This window comes from Microcebus murinus, chromosome 4 (assembly GCF_040939455.1).
Source record: "Microcebus murinus isolate Inina chromosome 4, M.murinus_Inina_mat1.0, whole genome shotgun sequence".
In the NCBI taxonomy this organism is placed as follows: Eukaryota; Metazoa; Chordata; class Mammalia; order Primates; family Cheirogaleidae; genus Microcebus; species Microcebus murinus.
The window spans coordinates 12,040,986-12,062,548 of record NC_134107.1 but is presented as its reverse complement, the minus strand read 5'-3'; the positions used below and the strand labels follow the sequence as shown (position 1 = coordinate 12,062,548).

The 21,563-nt window shown below is 60.1% G+C and overlaps 1 protein-coding gene across 3 annotated transcripts; it reads left to right on the top strand.

The window, feature by feature from the left end:
* The first annotated feature begins 2,083 nt into the window (after window positions 1-2,083).
* On the top strand, window positions 2,084-20,135 carry CDC42BPG (CDC42 binding protein kinase gamma). Of its 3 annotated transcripts, none has more exons than XM_012778001.3 (37): window positions 2,084-2,348; window positions 4,762-4,853; window positions 4,935-5,018; window positions 5,432-5,527; window positions 5,784-5,932; window positions 6,399-6,492; window positions 6,695-6,895; window positions 7,000-7,248; window positions 7,644-7,723; window positions 8,446-8,543; window positions 8,647-8,727; window positions 8,966-9,072; window positions 9,170-9,349; window positions 9,473-9,562; window positions 9,685-9,806; window positions 9,889-9,961; window positions 10,187-10,293; window positions 10,371-10,485; window positions 10,691-10,839; window positions 10,916-11,004; window positions 11,298-11,350; window positions 11,439-11,537; window positions 11,615-11,674; window positions 11,855-11,960; window positions 12,254-12,387; window positions 12,467-12,606; window positions 12,696-12,777; window positions 13,545-13,761; window positions 14,679-14,741; window positions 14,854-15,453; window positions 16,680-16,777; window positions 16,857-16,941; window positions 17,032-17,152; window positions 17,267-17,384; window positions 17,575-17,698; window positions 17,806-17,891; window positions 18,982-20,135. In XM_012778001.3, exons 1-37 carry the CDS (start codon window positions 2,189-2,191, stop codon window positions 19,036-19,038), a joined length of 4,659 nt encoding a protein of 1,552 aa, XP_012633455.1. In that variant the 5' UTR covers window positions 2,084-2,188; the 3' UTR covers window positions 19,039-20,135. The 3 variants fall into 3 exon arrangements, with proteins under 3 accessions (XP_012633455.1, XP_012633453.1, XP_075857896.1); XM_012777999.3 differs by having other exon boundaries at window positions 11,612-11,674; XM_076001781.1 differs by lacking the exon at window positions 4,762-4,853 and having other exon boundaries at window positions 2,261-2,348; window positions 11,612-11,674.
* Window positions 20,136-21,563: the final 1,428 nt, after the last annotated feature.

Here is a 21,563-nt window from a genome sequence, read left to right as displayed (position 1 = left end):
CTGCACTGGGCGCAGTGGCCTGACCGCCCAGATGGGCTGGGCCAAGGCTCTGGGGAGAGAGGTTCATCTCACTGGACTTGCTCTTCCCTGGAGTCCCTCCGAGAGGGGCCACCATGTGCAGGGCTCCGTAGGGAGCAAGGCAAGGTTTCTGTGGCCCTTGGGGTTCTGGCTAACATGGGATCAGAAAACAGATCTGCTGGGGCCAAGCGGCAGTGTCCTCGAGCTGCTTCTGTCAGGGCTGGAGGCCTGAGACTGAGCAGGGGGCCCGACCCCCTTTTATAGACAAGGAAACTGAAGCCTGCAAAAGAGATGTGACAAAAACTAATAAAGTGCAAGAGAGGCAGGGAGGGCTACATTCGGTCCCAGCTCTGCCCCACGCAGCCCCTGGCCTGGAGACTCCGTTATTGCTGTCTGAGACTCAGTTTCCGCTACGCTGTACCGTGTGGGGATGGCGTCTGGTGCATGGGAGGATGGACTTTTCTGAGAACTCAGCATTCAGAGAGGTTAAGAGACTCACCAGCGGTCACACAGGGAATGAGCCAGCACCCAGAGGCCTCACAAGTTGGCCCCGACAGCAGACCCCTGGGGCCGCGTTAGGGTGGGGTTGGAGGATCCGGGTGTCCACGAGCAGCAGAGGAGAGGCCCATCTTCCACCCAGGCCCCCTCACCTGTTCTCCAGGTGGGAACTTCATTCCGGCCACAGCGCCTGCCCCGCCTCTGGTCTCTGGCGCCCCCCTGTGGCCTCAGGGAGCAGGTGCCTCTCACCTCCTGGGGGCCCCAACCCCGTTCCGCCTGTAGGAGGGCCCAGAATCCCTCCGAGGGACAGGGGAGCTCCGTCAAACCAGAGGAACTCCTGCCCCTCCCCATGCCAGGAGACCCGAAGGCAGTGACTGGGATCCCCAGATTTGGGTTTGAATCTTGGCTCCCCGTCCCGGCCCGACTTGGGTAACACATGCGGACTATGTTTCCCCAAATATTTCTCAGATTGTGGGCCCTGCGAAGCCTCAGGGCAGAGTCCCTGAGATCACAGGGGAGACCCCTGACGTGGAGGAGCACCCTGCTTGCTGCCAGGGGGTGCTCAGTTCAGCTCTACAAACACAGAGCTCCTCCTCCCCCAAGGCGGGGAGCCTCGCCCTGTCCCTTCACAAGGAGGCCCCAGTCTGAGGGGAGGCAAACCCTTGAACAGATCTTTTAAAGAAAGAATGTGTTGTCTAAAGCCACTAAAATGCCCCACCCTTTATCTCTCGTCTTGGACAGACCCAAAGTCCCCTGGCATCTGGTCCAGCCCAGCTGGCTACAGCTGGGCAGAAATCAGAAACACCACCAGAGTCAGCCCCTCCCCTCCCGCCGGTCTCCGGCAGCCCCTAGGGACCTCTTCTTGCCCTTCACTTTCCAGGCTGAGACTCAGGCCCAGCCCAGCGCCACCGCAGGGGTCTAGCTTCGGACCCTCCTCATCCTCAGTCCCTCAATTCACCTCATCTTTCCCAAGCCTCAGTGTGACCATCTGCCAAATGGGTGTGATCATCCCTACCTCACCTTCCTGCCTCCTGGGGCAGCTCTAACGACACAATTAAAGTGAGATCAGAAACTTTGGGGGCGTGTTGGGGGGTGCCAAGCGCGGGCAAACCTGGGAGAGAGCGAACTACAACTCCCATCCGGCTCCGGGGCCGCGGGCGTCCCCAGCCCCTCTCCCTGACCCAGCAGAGAGACGGCCACTGCCCAGGGGCGAGGGAAGTTGTGCTCCGGGCCTTTCTCACCTGGGTTAGGGCCGGGCGAGGGCCCAGGTAGAGCTGGGCCTGGGGCCCCGCAGGAATCTAGGCGGTCTTTCGGACCCCGGGGGACCCACCCCCACCCCCACCCCGCCCAGGAGTTACTCTCCGAGGCCCGCCCCCCCACTTCCTGGCCGGAGTTGGTCCCACCCCCGCGCGCCTCCGCCCTCCCACCTTCACCTTCAGCCGCGGCTCCCATTGGCCGGGGCGCACCTGCCCGTCCGTCGGGGGGCGGGGCGCGGCGCCCAGGTGAGGGCGCGCAGGCTGCGGCGGAGGAAGGTGACAGCGGGGAGGGCGGGAGGGTGGGGGGTGGACTCGCGGACCGACCTACGGACGGACGGACCGACCGACGGGCCGGCATGCGGGCGGTCATCCGGGCGGCCGGGCTCTAGCCAGGAATTGGGGCTCGGGCCGCAGCCATGGAGCGGCGGCTGTGCGCGCTGGAGCGGCTGGCGCGGGGCGAGGCCGGCGGCGGCCCGGGGCTCGACGGCCTCCTGGATCTGCTGCTGGGGCTGCACCACGAACTCAGCAGCACCCCCCTGCGGCGGGAGCGCAACGTGGCGCAGTTCCTGAGCTGGGGTGAGTGGCGGTGCGGCAAGGTGTGTGTGTGGGGCGGCCCCAGGGACCCCGCGCCGGGACTCCACGCGCTCCACGCTCACAGGCCTTCCCGCAGGGACCCGCACCCCCAGACGTTCCCCTCGTACTCTCCTCACTGGCCCTGACACGCGCCACTGGAACCCGTGGCCTGCTCTCTCACTTGTGCACCTCACACTCACTTGGATACACACACGGCCTTCCCACTCACAGACCCGGGCACAGGTACACAGCACACACTTCACACAGACACACACAAACTTGTGCCCAGGTATAGACCACAGACGCATGTACCCAAGGCACGCCCTACGGAGTTGTGTACAAGATTCCTCGCTCACACATCACACCCCACACCCCCTGCGATCCCCGTCTGTGCCATGCACTGACAGGCTTTCTCAGTCTTGCACACTTGCAGAAACACACACCCATCTCCCTGCGTACAGGACCACCGCAGCCTGGACTTAGGAACCAACTTAAGCCCCTTGGTCTCTGCCAGCTGCTGGCCAGGCTCTCTGAGAGCTGTTCCCCCAGGGCCGGGGAAGGGGGCCTGGCTGGAGGTGGGTCTGTGCCTTTTCCTGGTTGACTCATCTGAGTCACCGGGAGTGGCTGGCCTGGGGTGACCCTGAACCTACAGTGGGCCCTGGCGCCAGTCAGAGGGTTCCCTGGTTATACCCGGCCAGGCCATGTATACCTGTGCCAGGGGTAAGGCACAGGGGCCTGGCCTGGAGGGTGGGGTGAGGCGGGTGTTTGCCCAGTGGGTGACTAGCGTTCCTAGCGCTCCTGAGCTCTGGGCAGGCACAAGGCCTGGCCTGGCACACTTGGGGGCCTGCCACCCAGATATGCCAGCAACTTGGCCTCCAGCCCCAGGCCTTCTGTCCAGGGTGAGGGCAGTCAGATGGCCCCTGCCTCTGTTGCCTGCCTGTCTCCCTGGGACTCCTGTGTGTTAGTCCTGTGTCTGTGTTGTCATCACCTCCCACATCCACGTGAGTGTGTTTGCACACACGTGTGCTCCTCCCTGCCTGCCTCTGGCACCTCTACCTGGGACCCCGGCATGGGGGCCCATCTGTTGACATCTCCCGAGGTAACTCAAAGGGCGGTGACTCATTCCTCTCCTGCCCCAACTTGTCCCTGCTGCTGCCCAGAGCCCCCATGCCCTGTGGCAAGGCAAGGGGACTCGGAGGCCAGTCCTGGAGGCCTAGATTGTCATGCCTATGAGCCCTGGGCATCGGCCCCTGTCTGGCTGGTGGGTCACTACTCTGCTCCGGCCTCAGTTCCCCCTCAGAGGCCGGTGGCTGCTTCTCCCCAGCTCCACACACACACCTGGGAAAGAGACAATTAATTTTGGTAATGAGGTTTCCACACCACCCCCGCTGCAGGGGTTCTGCCTGATAAACCTGTGGAGCAGCTCTCTGTCCCACCCACAGACCCGCCCAGCTGGCAGGGAGTTTACCTCCTGGCAAGGGGAAACTGAGGCAGGGTGCCAGACCACAGCTGCCCCCGGTTCTGAATGGTCACTCCTGCCTCCCTAAGTTCCCAAGGCCCAGTTCCCTCCTTCCACCCTGTGGCTACTCCAGGCCTGGGAAGGGCCTGGGAGTGGCTGGAGATGCCCCTCATGAAAAGAGGAGGTTCTTGGCCAGGCACAGGCCCCAGGAGGGAGGCAGGGCTTAGAGCTACAGGCTGGTCAGGCCTGGAGGGACTCCTGAGCGCTCACACCCTCAGGTGCTAGTGTCAAGCCATCGGGAGGTGTTTTGGCTCTGGTTTTGAGTTTTGTGAGCACCCAGGTGACTGGTATCTATGCCTCCAGACCGAGGGGGGCCCACTTGGGTTGCACAGAGTCTGCCCTCCCTGCTCTGAGGCTGCCCCAGACCTCATCCCCAGCCAGGTACCTCTATGCCTACAGGGTCCCCAGACCCAGGCCCACAGCTCCCAAATGGCAGAGAATCCTCTCTAGGGACAAGGAATGTCACCAGTCCAGTTTCCCAAGACAGGCCCTGGCCTGGCCCTGTTAGGGGGCCAAGAACTGTGAGCTGGGGTGGGAATGGTATCCCCATGGTCCCCAGGGTAACCTGGCCAGCCAGAGTCAGGCCCTAGGCTGGGGAGGACCACAAATCCCATCAACCCCTGGGGCAGAGGCTGCCTGGAGTCTGAGGATGGGGTTCCAGAGAGGTCTGGGGGCCAGATGGTCATCTGAACCAGGACTCTTACTTTCTGTACTTCCTGATCATTGCCGAATGGGCTCCAGCTCCTCTCGACTCCTTAGTGGGAGGCTGCTCGCTGGGGAGGACACCCCTGCCCTGGCCTCACAGGATTTGCAGCTCCTGGCTTCCCAAGGTGAGAGAGGGAGCTGGCCCCCCACCCACTCTGCATGCACTCTGAGCCCCACTCCGTGTCCCCTCAGCCAGCCCCTTTGTAGCAAAGGTGAAAGAGCTACGTCTGCAGAGAGATGACTTTGAGATTTTGAAGGTGATCGGCCGAGGGGCCTTCGGGGAGGTGAGCAAAGGGCCTGGGGTAGGTGGGGGCGAGTGTGTTCCCACCGGGCTGTGCTGACCTCAGCCTTCCCTGTGGCCTCAGGTTGCTGTGGTGAGGCAGAGGGACAGCGGGCAGATTTTTGCCATGAAAATGCTGCACAAGTGGGAGATGCTGAAGAGAGCTGAGGTCAGTGTGGGCCTGGTGGGCCTTTGGCAGCCTTCATGTGGGTGGGAGCAGGTGTGTGCTGCCCTTGAGGCCTCCAGGACATCCAGGGGAAGGGACGGGGCATGGCTGCTGACTAGGCAAAGGAGTCACCCTCAACAGCCACCAATCTCCCGTCCCTTCCTCATGATAAACCTTTCTTAAAAGCAAGCAGAGTTGTTCCCATTTTCCTTACGGCAACACTAAGGCCCAGAGCCATGAAGTGTGAGCTTGGGCTTATCTAAACAGCCTGGGGAGAGCAGAGCCATGACCTCCATCTGAGCCCCTAGACTTACTGAGTCCTTCCCCATCCCCTGAGCTGGCAAGGCAGGGGTGGGGGTTCCTGGGCTCTGGGCTCTGATCCCATCCTACCCCCTGCTCCCCGAAACCTGCTATAGACGGCCTGTTTCCGGGAGGAGCGGGATGTTCTGGTGAAGGGGGACAGCCGCTGGGTGACCACTCTGCACTATGCCTTCCAAGACGAGGAGTACCTGGTAAGGACACTCTGCAGAGTTAGAGGGGGGTTGCCTAGGGAGCTGGGGGTGCTGGGACTTAGGAGAGAGACCCCCTTCTACTAGGACAAAGAGGCTTCCACTTCCCTCCAGCTCCTGGCCTGGAGCCTCCTGGCTGAGCTCTGGCTGGGAACTGCCATGCTGGGTGACACAGCCCTAGAGCCCCCTGGGACCAATGTGAAGGGGCAGGTGCCCCTTCTTCCCAGGCTGATTTATTTCCCTACGTACCGCCATCCAGTACCTGGTGATGGACTACTATGCCGGTGGAGACCTCCTCACACTGCTGAGCCGCTTTGAGGACCGCCTCCCGCCTGAGCTGGCACAGTTCTACCTGGCTGAGATGGTGCTGGCCATCCACTCGCTGCACCAGCTGGGCTACGTCCACAGGTGCGGCCCCACAGCCCCTGCCCCATCCAGCCCCTGCCGGCTGCTCTGGGGAGAGCTAGTTTGCTGAGCACTCAGCGTGTGCCAAACACTTCCGGTGGCTTCATATGTGGTTCCTTTGAATCCTTATGCTAAGAAAGCTTTGGTGGGGGCTGCTCTTGTCCCCATTTTAATCGAGGAAGTCAGAGCTTAGCACAGGTAAGCACCTGACTCAAAGTGACCTGGCTTGTGGGTGGCTGAGCCGTGGTCTGCACTGGGGATGTCTGGCTCCTGCAGCCCTGACAGCACACTCTCCTGCCTCTGAGGGTTGTCCTCGATGGTCCTTTCCCCAATCTAGCTGCCCACTTCCTCATGGCCACCAGCCTTCTCTCCCTCCCATGTGCATGCACACACGTTGCACCTGGTCATGCAACTAAACATACATACACACACACAGCTCAAGCCCCTCATGTTCCCTGCCCTCCCCCAGGGATGTCAAGCCAGACAATGTCCTCCTGGATGCGAATGGACACATTCGCCTGGCTGACTTTGGCTCCTGCCTGCGTCTCAACAACAATGGCATGGTAAGGACCCCACCCAAGAGTGGGAGCAGGGGACACCAGGCAGGCCAAGCTCTTGGGGCAATGGAGGCTGAGGCCCCAGGTTGGGGGCACCAGGCCAGCCCAGCCCTGGCAGGTTTGGAGTGCCAGGGTTGTGGTGAGGGGCCAGCAGCCTTGGCCACGCCTGAAGCTGCACTCATGGCATCATCAACACCACCCCCCACAGGTGGACTCATCAGTGGCAGTAGGGACACCGGACTATATCTCCCCTGAGATCCTGCAGGCCATGGAGGAGGGCAAGGGCCACTACGGCCCGCAGTGTGACTGGTGGTCACTGGGAGTGTGCGCCTATGAGCTGATCTTTGGGGAGACGCCCTTCTACGCCGAGTCCCTGGTGGAAACCTATGGCAAGATCATGAACCATGAGGTCTGGCTGCCAGGCTCTGGGACTCCAGGGAGGGCAGTGGGACTCCCAAGTCTGTGTGGTAGGAATCCTGGACACTTGACCCAGCCTGACTCTCCTGCCTGCAGGACCACCTGCAGTTCCCCTCGGACATGCCTGACGTGCCGGCCAGTGCCCGAGACCTGATCCGACAGTTGCTGTGCCGCCAGGAGGAGCGGCTGGGCCGTGGCGGGCTGGATGACTTCCGGAACCATCCCTTCTTCGAAGGCGTGGACTGGGAGCGGCTGGCGGCCAGCACTGCCCCTTATGTCCCTGAGCTCCAAGGGCCCATGGACACCTCCAACTTTGATGTGGATGATGATACCCTCAACCACCCAGTGAGTGGCAGATGCTACTGAAGGCAGGGAGGTGCCCTGACCCTCACTGGCTGTGGGAAGCCTCCGGAAGTTCCCTGGGATGGGCTAGGGGTAAGGCCTTCTGACCCCAGGGGCTTGTAAGAGTTATGATTCACCTCATCTCGTTCACCCACACTGGAGTGGGTTGTGCCAAGTGACAGTCCTTTGATCCAAGGTGCCATCCTATTAATCAAATTAAAACTCCCAGGAGCCTGTAGGAGGCCACACCCTCAGGGACTTATGGGAGCTGTGTTGGTGGGGGCCATGTTATGCCCTTTGGTTCCCACCTGAGCAGGTTGTGGAGACCTCCTAGTTCTCAGGCCTCCTCTTGGAGCTGTGCCTGTTCACTCTGCCTCTCTTCCCATCTCCTCCTGCAGGGGACCCTGCCGCCACCCTGCCATGGGGCCTTCTCGGGCCACCACCTGCCATTCGTGGGCTTTACCTATACCTCTGGCAGGTGAGTTTAGGCCTCACACACCTGGTGGGAAGCTGGGGACTGCCTGGCCTGGAGGATGGTGGAAGTCCACCAGGCACCAGGAAGGAAGGCAGAATGGCTACCCAGTGCCTGCATGTGACAGGTGCTCTGATCCCATATGTCCTCAGGGTCCTGGCGAAGCCAAACCTGTGCCCAGCTGGGCCCCATCCTGGCATGTGGCTTGCTCAGTGCCCTCCATAGCAAGCTGAGAATGGACTGGACTTGGAGCCAGAGGCCTGGAGTTTGAAGCCCCTATGGCTCCCAAGCCTCACTTAGTGCCTCTGTAAAAAGGGCGGATGGTCACCCATTTGAGGGGCTGGCCTGAGACTGCGGCAAGGTCCTGGTGAGGCATTCTCTGGGGTGCAGGAGATGCCTCCGACCCCCACTCATCAGGGCCAATTTGGCCTGTGTCACCACATCCTCTCAACGGCCCTTGGAGAGGCCTTATTATTGCCACCATTGTCCGTGAGGAAACTGAAGCTTTGTTGGGTTCAAGGTGATACAGCTTGGAAAGGCCAGGACTAGGGCTCACACCTGGGCCCAGGACCCTGAAGCCTGTGCCCTGGAGCCACTACCCATGGCACCAGCCTGGGGTCTCCTGAGGGCAAGGTCTGGTCTGCATGGGTCTTGGGTGATGGAGTGATTGGATGCACTAGGATGGAGGGGGCTTTCTGCCAACATGTGTCACCACTGTTCTCCCCCAGTCCCAGTCCTGAGAGCAGCTCTGAGCCCTTGGCTGCTCTGGAGCAGAAGCTCCACTGTCTGGAGCAGGAGAAGGTGGAGCTGAGCCAGAAGAGCCAAGGTACGGGGAACAGCTGGGCCAGGGCTGGCTGAGGTTGGCTGTGTTGGCTCTGGGGCTGCTGCTGCGGGAACAGCTGCTCACTACGGGGCTGCCTCCCTGCCAGAGGCCCTGTCCACCACCTCAGACCACTGGGAGCTGCAGCAGCTACAGAAGGAAGTGCAGACTCTGCAGGAGAAGTTGTCAGGTATTGCTGCTCCCATTGTACCCCCACGTTGGGCTGAGTTCACCCTGGGTTCCAGTCCTATCCCTGCCCTGTATGTGCTGTGTGATCTTGGGGAAATACCTTAAACCCCTGCATGTGGTAAATGGGCCAAGGAGACCCACCTCCTGGGCTGTGGTGAAGGTTCTATGAGACATTGCACATGCAGTGCCTGGCTGAGGCTGGGGCAGTATGTGCAGGTCTCAGTGACTATTCCTGCCAGAGACGCTGAGGGACAGCAATGCCTCCTTGTCCCAGACGGATGGGCCCCCTGCTAGTACCCCAGGTCAGGACAGTGACCCATGGCAGGAGAGAGACCAGCTCTGCCAGGTGAGGGCCTGCTGAGGCTGGTGAGTGGCCCATGGCTCTATGCTGGGGAGGTCCTTTCCCTGACTCTGGGCCTTGTCCTCCCCACCCTGACTCCCAGGAGCTGGCTGAGGCTCGGGCAAGGGTGCAGGCTCAGGAGCAGGAGCTATGCAGAGCCAGGGAGCTGCAGGAGGAACTGTTCCAGAGGTTGCAGGAGGCCCAGAAGAGAGAAGCTGCCATAGCCAGCCAGACCCAGGCCCTGAGCTCCCAGCTGAATGAAGCCAGGACTACCCAGAGGGAGGTGGGCGAGCAGGAGGGTGGTCTCAAAGCCCACTGCCTCCTCATGCCTGAGTCTGTAGCAAGGTGGGGCAGAGGGATTGGGGTGGGCCAAGTCAGCAATGGCCTGCCTCTGCACCCATCACAGCTGGAGGCCCAGGTGGCCACTCTGAACCAGGAGGTGACACGGCTGCAGAGACAGCGGGAGCGAAGCCTTGAGGAGTGTTCCCAGGTCAAGGTAGTGAGGTCTTACCCCCTTGGCAAGAGGTGCTTTCCCCCAGGCCTGACCCCTGTCTCCCAGGGGTGGGGTGGGCCATGTCCTCCTGGGCCCCTGCCCTGACCCCTCTCCACATCCTCAAGACTGTCCACACAGCCTCTGAGACCAACGGCACGGGGCTGCCCGAGGGTGGAACTCAGGAAGTGCAACTGAGGAAGGAGGTGGCCGCTCTGCGGGAACAGCTGGAGCAGGCCCACAGCCACAGGTGAGCTAGGCAGGAGGGGTGGTGGGGACAGGCTGGTCCCAGGCCGGGCTGGGAGTCACTGCCTCGGCCTTCTCCTCTCTAGGCCAAGTGGGAAGGAGGAGGCTCTGTGCCGGCTGCAGGAGGAGAACCGGCGGCTGAGCCGGGAGCAGGAGCGGGTAAGCAGGGCAGACAGAGGGACAAGACAGGGTAGACAAGAGAGGGTAGGACAACCAGCAGGAGGCTGGGCGGAGCTGCCAGGGGCTGGGCAGGCAGGCCGTAGCAGGTGAGCAAGGGCAGACACACATGGGGCTCAGGGTGCTGGGGGTCCTATGGGGAGAAAGCAGATGGCCAGTGCTGCCGGAGCATCCGGGGGCTGAGCCACCTTCCCGCCCGGCCCCCAGCTGGTGGAAGAGCTGGCGCAGGAGCAGCAGAGTAAGCAGCAGCTGGAGGGCGAGCGGCGGGAGACGGAGAGCAACTGGGAGGCCCAGATCGCCGACATCCTCCGCTGGTGGGTGCTGGTGGGCCAGGGTGGGCCTGGGGAGGGCTGAAGGCCCAGCCCCTAACCCTGAGCCCCTTTCCCAACAGGGTGAATGATGAAAAGGTCTCAAGAGGCTACCTGCAGGCCCTGGCCACCAAGATGGCTGAGGAGCTGGAGTCCTTGCGGAACGTGGGCACCCAGACGCTCCCTGCCCGGCCGCTGGTGAGCCCCAGGGACACTCTTGGGGGTTGGGGGGTGCCAGTAGCGTCACTCTGCAGGTGGGGACACTGAGCTCACAGCAGGTCAGTGGCTGAGCTGGGGCTTTGAGCCTGGTCAGAGGGCATGGCAGTGGTGTGCTCTGGGGCAGTAGGCCCCTGAGGCAGCCGGGCCCAGAGGGCATCTTGCACGTGTGCCCCATGGCCATCAGGACCACCAGTGGAAGGCACGACGGCTGCAGAAGATGGAGGCCTCAGCCAGACTGGAGCTGCAGTCGGCGCTGGAGGCTGAGATCCGCGCCAAGCAGGGCCTGCAGGAGCGGCTGACGCAGGTGCAGGAGGCCCAGCTGCAGGCCGAGCGGTGAGGCTGGGGGCAGGTACCTCAGGGTCGGGCACTTTGCAGAGGCCCGTGGCGAGCCCTTGCCGTTCTCCCCCAGCCGTCTGCAGGAGGCTGAAAAGCAGCGCCAGGCCCTGCAGCAGGAGCTGGCCACACTGCGGGAGGAGCTGCGGGCCCGTGGGCCAGGGGGTGAGTGACTCCTGCCTGCCCATTCTGGAGCCAGGCCCCCACCACAGCCTCGTGGTCACCCAGAGGCTCTGGCAATGGCCTGGCAGGGCTGTGGGACAGGAGTCTGTACTTGGACTCTGCTGCTTACCCTGCCATCTGTCACCAGCACTCACTGAATACCTGCTGTGTGCTAGCCCTGTCCCCAGCCTGTGGTCCTTTCCCTGTTTTACTCAGGCGGTTAACTGAGGCCGCTGCTGGCCCCAGGTTCACTAGGCCAGGGACCCCACCCCCAGTAACCTACACTCTGTTTGCAGACCCTAAGCCATCAAACTCCCTGATTCCCTTCTTGTCCTTCCGGGGCTCTGAGGTAAGAGACAGGGAGAAGGGCTGGTTGGGGAGGAGTCCTGAAGCGAGGTGCAGGGTCTTGACTTTGTCCCTCCCTCTCCCATCCCCAGAAGGATCCTGTCAAGGAGGCTGGTGTCTCAGGAGAGGCCCAAAGGTCTGGGGTGGAGCCAGAGCTGAGGCCAGAGGGCCGACGCAGCCTGCGCTCAGGGGTGAGCACAGCCAGGTTCCCTGGTGGGGGCTGGGCCCCACCCCTGCCCTTCTCACCTGTTCACTTCCCCTCCAGCAGGCTGTGTTCCCCAGAGTACCTGCAGCCACCACAGCCCCTGCAGAAGGTCCTCCTCCTAAGGTGAGCACATAGCAGGCTGAGTGGGGCTGGGGTGCCAAGCTATTTTGCCAAGCTCCATGGGACCTTCCATGCACATCATGACTGGCAGACATATTTGGGGTGGTATGAGCTCTCAGGGACGGGCACAGGGCCCTGGGAGGCTGTGGCAAGCATGGGTCATGACATGTTCCCCTTCCCCAGCCTGGCTCACACATGCTGCGCCTCCGGAGCTTCCCATCCCCCACTAAGTGTCTCCGCTGCACGTCACTGATGCTGGGCCTGGGCCGTCAGGGCCTGGGCTGTGATGGTGAGAAGCCCCAGCCCTCCACACACCCATTCCCCGCACTCCAGCCACAGCCCCCATGAGTGTGACCCAGACACACCCAGGCCGTTTCTGCCAACCCAGGATCTCTGGCACCTGCTGGTCCATTGTCCCACTGCTCAGTTTTTGTTTTTCTTTTCTCACTTGTCAGGGAATTGGTGACAGTTCAGGTGCCATCATGGCCTCAGGGAAGCTGGGACTGGGAATGCCTAGAATCCTGGCTCGAGGCTGTCCCTTCCCAGTTTCACTCTATCTGCCCTCTCCCACTTTCCCCACAGCCTGCGGCTACTTCTGTCACTCAACCTGTGCCCCACAGGCCCCGCCCTGCCCCGTGCCCCCTGACCTGCTCCACACAGCCCTGGGAGTGCACCCCGAAACGGGCACGGGCACTGCCTACGAGGGCTTCCTGTCGGTGAGCAGGGGCTGGGGGAGGGGGTCGGCACGGGGGGCTGAGGGCTGGCACGGGCCCTCCCATGCCTGCCTTCCCCCAGGTGCCGCGGCCCTCTGGCGTCCGGCGGGGCTGGCAGCGGGTGTTTGCTGCCCTCAGCAACTCGCGCCTGCTGCTATTTGACGCCCCTGACCCTCGGCTCAGCCCGGCCAGCGGGGCCCTCCTGCAGGCGCTGGATCTGAGGTGGGTGGTGGCAGCAGGACACAGCCTGGGATTAGTGGTGGGGCAGCTGGGGACAGTGAGACCGCTAACCTGCTCCATGGACCTCCCAGGGACCCCCAGTTCTCAGCCACTCCTGTCCTGGCCTCGGATGTCATCCATGCCCAGTCCAAGGACCTGCCACGAATCTTTAGGGTGAGTGCCTGTGATGTGATGGGCCAGCCACTATCTGCCTCTTCATGCTGTCTCCCATCCAGCCACTGTCCTCCCTCTCCACGTGATGGCCACAGTGGCCTCCATTCTGGCCCCGATGAGCTCTCCATCCTGCAGCCACAGCGAGCTTCCCACATGAGAATTTGGATATATCCTGCCTTATTTAGGACCTTCTGTGGCTCCCATCACCCTCAGGGTGCTCCTGACTGAGGCCTTGAGGCCCCACGGATCTGACCCTGCAGGCCTCCCAGCCCTCTCCCCCTGCATCTCTCCCTGCTCTGGCCACACATTGCTTTCTCCAGTTCCAAGGGTGTCCTGTACCCCTGTTCGCCTTATCCTCAGTCCTTCACGTTCTGTTCCCTTTGTATGGAACTGCCAGCCCCCACCAGTCCCCAGCCCCTCACCCTCCTTGACTAAATCCTGGTTAGTCCACTCCCCCTCAGGCTCCGGCAGAAGTTTCACGTCCCCTGGGAAGTCATCCTTCACCTCTTGGCCTGGGGTAGGGGCTGTACTCTTGTTCCCACAGGGCCCGTCCTTACCCTATTATGGTGCTGGTCATACGGGGCTCTGCAATTGTCTGCATATTATGTGACCACCTGACCAGCTTGTCCCCTGCTGTGGACAGGGCCTAGCACTGCACCCAGCGAGTGCACACTCAGTTCCTGTGCACACTGGCTGGTGGAGGCTAGAAGGGAGGCAAGATGGCAGGCTCTCAGCCCACAGCCTTCCAGCCTGGACCCTGCCTGCAGGTGACAGCCTCCCAGCTGACCGTGCCACCTGCCATGTGCACCGTGTTGCTGCTGGCCGAGAGCAAGGAGGAGCGGGAGCGCTGGCTGCACATGCTGGGCGAGTTGCAGCGGCTGTTGCTGGACACACGGCCAAGACCCCGGCCCGTGTACACACTCAAAGAGGCCTACGACAACGGGCTGCCACTGCTGCCCCACACGCTCTGTGCTGCCATCCTTGGTGAGCTGGCTCGAGGGAGCAATCTGGGCCCATAGGGTTGGTGCTGGCACAGGCACAGTCTAGAGGGCCACCGTCACTACCCATTCCCTGCAGACATGAGCCATGGACCCAGCTTTGCACAGATATCCTCTGCGCACAGCTGTGTGAAGAGTCCTGGGCCATCGGGCAGGGAGCCTGGCATCTCGCCACTGCATTTCTCTGTACCTCAGTTTCTGCTTTTTCTAAAAGAATCTCAAGCAAGTGGAAGGAGCAAGGGCTTTGAATGAGACAAACAAGGGTTCTGGTCCTGGCTCTCTCTAGCAGCTAGGAGACCATGGGCAGCCTAAGAACCAGCCACCCGGAGCTTCACATCTCCTGGGTGGAGCTGCCATGAGGCTCACTTACGTTCAGCAGGGCCCCTCCATGACTTACAGCTGGGAAGATGCCTGAAGCAGCACTCCCAGGCCTCCCCTAACAGCTGAGCCCCTGAGCCAGCCCTGCCCTCGCTCAGGGTGGGAGCCATGGGAGAGGCTGTGTGGGTCCCCTGGGTCAGTTGGGAGCTGGAGGGGTTAGGGCGTTACTGAGCAAGGGCTCTGCTTCCCAGCCACCAGCATTGCTGCTTCTCTTCCTCACAGCCGCTCTGTGAGAGAGGCACCATCATTGTCCCCAGTTTGCATAAGGGGAAACTGAGGCTCCAAGAAGTGATGTGACTTACCCCAAATCCCATGTCTCAAGGTGGTGGGCCTCTCACCTCCCCCTCCCCCCGTGGTTCTCCCTCTTTAGAGCCAAGGGAGAGAAGGGTCTGGTGATACAGGGTCAGTGGGACTATTACCACCCCCACCTCCTCAAGAGAAACAGGCTTAACAAGGGCAGGTAGACTACCCAGTTTCTCCACCACTGGACAGACCCTCTGACCCCCCACCTTCTCCCTCCACCAGACCAGGAGCGGCTTGCTCTGGGCACCGAGGAGGGGCTGTTTGTGATCCATCTGCGCAGCAATGGTATGTGCCAAGGGTGGGCATGGGTGGGGTCAGCCCAGGGGACAGAGGAGGTTGGGGATGTGCTACTTCCCACCTACCTGTGGTTGACACTCTCCCCTCGACAACCTTGCAGACATCTTCCAGGTAGGGGAGTGCCGGCGGGTACAGCGACTGGCCGTGAGCCCCACAGCGGGCCTGCTGATCGTGCTGTGTGGCCGGGGCCCCAGCGTGCGCCTCTTTGCCCTGGCTGAGCTGGAGAGCACAGAGGCAGCAGGTGCCAAGATCCCCGAGTCTCGAGGCTGCCAGGTAGTGGTAACTGGGCGCATCCTGCAGGATCGCACCCCAGTGCTCTGTGTGGCCGTCAAACGCCAAGTGCTCTGCTACCAGCTGGGCCCAGGCCCAGGGCCCTGGCAGCACCGCATCCGTGAGTTGCAGGCACCCGCACCTGTGCAGAGCCTGGGGCTGCTGGGCGACCGGCTGTGTGTGGGTGCCGCTGGTGGCTTCACACTCTACCCGCTGCTCAATGAGGCTGCGCCATTGGTGCTGGGGTCCGGTCTGGTGCCTGAGGAGCTGCCGCCGTCCCGAGGGGGCCTGGGTGAGGCACTGGGCGCCCTGGAGCTCAGCCTCAGTGAGTTCCTGCTGCTCTTCACCACTGCTGGCATCTACGTGGATGGCACAGGCTGCAAGTCTCGTGGCCATGAACTGCTGTGGCCAGCAGCACCCACGGGCTGGGGTAAGGCCTGCAGAGGGCCTGGCTGGGGGGCCAGGCACCTTTGGTATATGGGTGAAGACAGGTTCCTGCCCCAATTCCTGAGTTTGGTATTGGAAGCCCTACACACCCTAGCACATCCTCCAGCCCAGCCATAGCCTGTCCTGCTCTTGGTGGCTTGTGTGGGACTTTCTTCTTCCATGCCTGAGCTGCTCTCCTTCCTTTTGTATCCAGCAAACTCTTAACCAAATCAAGCTACAGTGTCAATGCAGGGCCTGGAGCTGGTAGGCACTCCAAAGATGACTGCTGCCCTTGCTGTCATTGTTACTAGTGCCTTCATGCTCCCAGCCCTGCCCTCCATGTCACTGGTCTTTCCCTTCTCTGCTCTTCTACCTCTCTGTTCAGACCTGTGTCTTGGCTCATCACCTCCTACTGAATGGCTGGCCTAGTGCACTGGGGGTCTGGGGAATGGCCTGGGTTGGTTTCATCATCTATATCCAGCACCCAGCCCAGGCAGGCACACTCCAGGACTCTGAATGTTTGGAGGAATGAATGAATGGGGTAGTGGGTCAGTCTGGCAGTTAGGTGCATTCACAAGTAACTGCTGTGATGAGCTAAGGGGTGGAAGAGAGGGACAGAGCTTCCTTCATGAGCAATGGCTCTTCTAGGGTGGGGCTTGTGGCTTGGGTGTAGCATAGATTTTCGGCATTGTAGGCTTTGGACCCAGACTGACTGCTTGGAGCCAAATCTCAGCCCTCACTGGGTGACCTTGACCATTACTTAGCTCCCAGGTTTCCATTCTGTCATCTGTTTGTTAGGGGTGATAATAACAGTACCTGCTCAGAGTTTGAGAATTAAGGGAGCTGGGTGTGGTTCACCTGTAATCCCAGCCACTCTAGAGGCTAAGGTAGGAGGATCGCTTGAGGCCAGGAATTCAAGACCAGCCTGGGTGACATAGCAGATCTTGTCTCAAAAGAAAGAGAGACGAAAGAATTAAGGGAGAAAAAACATGGCAAGTGTTTAGAGCTGTGCCAGGTATGCAGTGCATGTTCCACAGTTGTTCTCTCTGCCGTGGAGGTCCTGTAGGGCAGCACGTAGAGTCTTCAGGGGAAGGACCATTGCGTGGAGTGTGGAAATTACTGTGCTGTGACAGGACACAGGTGTTCCCTGTGGTACAGAGGAGGAAACGAGCTCAGAGAGGTGCCTAATTTGCTGGGGGCTGCACAGCACAGGCAGTTTCCTGCCTGCAGGTTACGCAGCCCCCTACCTGACAGTGTCCAGCGAGAACGCCATCGATGTGTTTGACGTGAGGCGAGCAGAATGGGTGCAGACGGTGCCGCTCAAGAAGGTGAGGGCCTCCCCAGTCACCGGAGGCTGCCCTGGGGTGGGGCTGGGTGGCTTGGCCTGACCTCTGCCTGCCACCTCAGGTGCGGCCCCTGAATCCAGAGGGCTCCTTGTTCCTCTATGGCACCGAGAAGGTCCGCCTCACCTACCTCAGGAACCAGCTGGCAGGTGAGGGAGTGTGTGTGTGTGACCTGAGCGCGAGCTCATTGGGGCCCTGGGGACTTGTGAGCCCTGCCCTGCTCTCTGTTTCTCTCACAGAGAAGGACGAGTTCCACATCCCCGACCTCACCGACAACAGCCGGCGCCAGCTATTCCGCACCAAGAGCAAGCGCCGCTTCTTCTTCCGGGTGTCGGAGGAGCTGCAGAAGCAGCAGCGCAGGTGCGCCTGCGCGGCGCTGGGGGCGGGGCCTCTTGTGGGCGGAGCGAAGAAACGCCTTATGAGGGGCGTTGAGCTTCGCGCCCAACTCCCTACACACCCTCCGCCCACCTGCAGGGAGATGCTGAAGGACCCTTTTGTGCGCTCCAAACTCATCTCACCGCCCACCAATTTCAACCACCTGGTGCACGTGGGCACAACCAATGGGAGGCCCAGCGCCAGGGACCCGCCCCGGGTGAGTCCTGTGGACCCAATCACCGGCCTCTGTGGTGAGCTCGAGCCAATCGCAGGCGTCTGTGATTACCTGTGACTCATCCCTCCCGCTCTGGGACTTAAGCACTTCCGGGATGGAGGTCGAGGGCAGTTCGTTCGTTCCGGTCTCTTGTTCCTCAGGGTTTCAGCCTCTCTGCACTGTCCTCAAACAGGCTCCGGAAAAGAAGGGCCGAGGTGCCCGCACTGCTGGCCCGCAACGGCCCCACAGCTTCTCGGAGGCGTTGCGGCGCCCAGCCTCCGTGGGCAGTGACGGCCTCGCTGGAGATGCAGACCCCAGTAAGGGCAGCCCAGTACTCCACACCCTCCCCCAGGTTCCCACCCCCTGTGGGCTCCTCACATCTGATCTTGGCATTTTTGTCCCCCTCATCCTGCTCCTGGAGCAGTGAAGAGGAAGCCTTGGACATCTCTGTCCAGCGAGTCCGTGTCCTGCCCCCAGGGATCTCTGAGCCCCGCAGCCTCCCTAATACAGGTGAGCTGGTGGGAGGGGCTTTTCCCCTGTGTCATTCAAAGGACAGACAGTTCTGTGCTAGGCCCTGCTCAGGGACCCGATGCTAGGGAACGAGCTGAGCCCATCCTCAGTCAGACTCTCACCGATCTCACCCCCACCACTGGGCACCAGCAAGGCCCCGGAGGCAGGTCTGCCTAGGTGGGAATCTTGGCTCTGGCTGTCCCAGCTGTGTGGCCCCGGGCAAGGTGCCTAAGCTTGACTCACCTGTAAAATAAGGTTATTTCTGTGAGACCTGTGTGAAGTGAAGATACCTAGGAATGGCTCAGCACAGTGCCTGGCACAGGGGGAGGGTGCCATACAAGGGGAGTTCTGGGAACTCTTATCAGAGGCCCAGCCCATGGTGGGTGGTAAGAGGAAGGAGCAATCCATTCTGACTGGGGACAGGGGAAGACCTAAGAGGAGCTGGGAAGGCACCACTCACCCACCAGCCACGTCCCCAATGTCCTCCATACACACACCCACTCCAGTCACACCAGGCCACTCAGAGCCCTGGAACTGGCCATGTTCTTTCACACTTTCAGGCTCTTGCCCCTGCTTTGAATATCCTTCCTTGTCCTTAACCTGATTAACACCCAGAGTGCCCACTACTATCACCTTCAAAGAAGACTTTCTGGTCACTGGTCAGGTGGTCACTGCCTCCCTGGGGCAGGTGCCACCTTTGCCATCTCCTTCCCCCAAACCCCTTCCCTGCAGCTCCTGCTGTGCTGTGGTTTTTCTCCTGGGTATCTGTCTTCCCTCCACTGTGGGCTCCTTGATGGTGGGGGTCAGGTTCATTCTTCTGCCCAGAGTAAAGCATGTTTGTTGATTGAATGAAGAATGGAGTGAATGAGCAAAGGGACTTTGAGTTCATTTAGGGTTAAGTAGGAGTTCTCCAGGTTCTTCCAGTGACCCACGTAGCCCCCCCCCCACTCCACCTCACATCTGGCTTCCTCCAAGGGCCCTGCTACAGCAGGTGATGGGTCCTAGGGAGGCCTGTGGGAGGCACTGGCCCCCTGAGCAAAGAGTCCTCCCTGCCTCTTGCCACTCTGACATCCTTCTCCTTCCCTTCCAGGTCTCAGAACGGCCCAGGAGCCTCCCCCCAGCTCCTGAATCAGAAAGCACACCTTGATGTCCTCTGGCAGGGCCCACCCCAATCCTAGGACAGAAAGATGTGAGGGAAAAAAGAGCTTGAGAAATGCCATATTCCGGCTGGTCCGGGACATGGAAATTCGGACTCAGGGAGGTCCTGGACTGGGCAGTGACTGGGAGGCTTGCCTGGGTTCCTAGGACTTGAGGATTCTGACTCCCAGCCCTCATCCTGCCTTCCTCTCTGCTCCCAGCCCCAGCTTGTGCCAGCCATTGGGAATGGAATGGCACTCTTCTGCCCTAGTGTCCAGGGGTGATTGTGCCAAAGCTCTTACAGTACCAAGCCCCCCAGGAGGCTTGTAAGAGTCAGGAAGAGGGATGGAGAGGGGTCCCTGGGAGCAGGTTGGGTGTCTTGTCTGTAGACTGGTCCCCAGCTGAGGCCAAGATGGGGCAAGTCCATGTCTATGCTCAGGGTCTAGGTGGGAAATACAGGCACTGATCCAAAGGTAAGGAGTATGGAGGAGTGAGAGGATGTAGGTGAAGAAGGTGAGAGAGAGGCAAGGGGAATGAGGTGGAGGAGGAAGTAATAGTAATCAGAAGGAGGCAGAAGCCATGCAGAGGAGGAGGGAGGGATAAAGGAAGAGGATGCAGAAGAGGAGGAGGGAGAAACAAAAGGAGCAAGGAGGAGCGGGAGCTGGGAGAACACAGACCCATAGTCCCTTCTCTGGGGAGGAGCTTGGTGAGACTGGGAACGGGGACTCAGTGCCAGCCAGGCCTGAGGGGAAGAGACTCCTAGGCAGGGACAGGATGGGGAGGGTATTTATAAGAGCTTCTTGGTGGGAGATGGGCATCCAGGGGGGCCGCTGGAGGGTCTCCAGGCACACTCTGGCCCTTCCCAGAAAGGTGGTTCCTTTTTCACAAAGCTTCGACCAACTGTGTATTAGGGAAATATAGGGGGCATTTTATTATTGATCATAGTCATTATTATTGTTATTATATTACTATTTTTATTAAACCTCCCCCTACTGATGTGTGGGGGGCAAAATAAATATTTATCTCCTTAAATGCCACATTCCCATGAGGGACAGACCATGATGCTCTGTGAAGCAGCAATAAACTAATAAAGACAACTTTGTAAGCTGCTGGTCTCCCTGCCTGGATCTGTCCGCCTAGTGTTCAAAAGATAGGGTATTGGTGTGGAGGGAGGAGTGGGGGTGTCATGGAAAGTTACAGATCAGGTGCCTTCCCTGCATTTTCAGGAATCCGGTGACTCAAGTGGAGTAAATTAATAGGCTTTTTTTTTTTGAGACAGTGTCTCACTCTCATCCAGCTGTAGTACAATGTTGTCATCATAGCTCACTATAACTGCCCCAGCCTCCCAAGTAGCTGAGACTACAGGTGGATGTCATCACACCCAGCTAATTTTTTTATTTTTTGTAGAGACAGGATCTCACTGTGTTGGCCTTAAAGCTATGGTCTTGAACTCTTGGCCTCAAGGGATCCTCCTACCTTGGCCTCCCAAAGTGCTGGGATTACAAGCATGAGTCTCTGCACTTGGCCAATGAATAGACTTTAATAGTGGAGGGATGGTTTGTAAAAATATGGGCAGTGTTAAGGGAATCCATCAAAGAATGGCAGTGCCCCATCCCTGGCAGCAGTGGGGAACTGTTAGAACCCCAAGCCACCTGGTCTGGAAGAGGCAGTGGCGTTACCTGATAGGAGCTCGGGCTTTTGGTAGAACTTGCCCATGGCTGAGCAGGAAGGCATCCCAGGAAGTAAATTCCTCCACCTCTAGTAGTACTCTCTCCCATCTCCTGCCTCCCTTTGTCCAAACCCAAGCAGCAGCCAGAGGCCCAAGAACTCAGTGACTGCAGGTTGTAGTGGCCGGCTTTGTGGGGCACAGAGCGGGATGGACAAGAAAAGAAGTGAATCTGGAGGGCACACCAGGGGTATCCAGTGCCCTGCTGTCCCTCTAGGAGGAGAGGTCTGGGAGGGGTCTCACTTGTTCTTAGCTTGCGTGTCCATGGCTGGGCAGGACCCAGGCCTTGAGGCTGGACTGGTTGAGAAAAGAGGGGAGGGCATGTGCCCTAGGATCAGGGGCAGGCCTGGGGGACCCAATGGCTATGCCCTATGGCTAATCATGGGCCCTAAAGCTAGGGGAAAATACTAAAAAGAGACTCAGGGTGCCATTGTCTGGCTGTTAATGGGTTTGGGGGGGGGGTCCACCGAATTCTAGGGCCTGGTTAGGAGCCCAGGGGTAAGAGTCAGTCAACCTGGATTCTAGTCTAACTATGCAGCACTGGGTAAGTTACCTTACTTCTCTAAGCCTCAGTTTCCCCATCTATAAATGGGAATCATAAAATCCATCTCATGGGAGATTCTGGTGAGTGTTTGGTGAGATAATGATGTAAAATACTTTTGGCCCCTTCAGGAAATGTGTGCCTATTGGGGTGTAGAGGCCCAAAGAGAGGGTCCTGGGCAGACTGTGGGCAGGCTGAGACCTGGAGCCATCACGCACTGTATTGGAGAAGTGGCTGCTGCTCTGGTGCTCAGCAATAATTTAGCCAA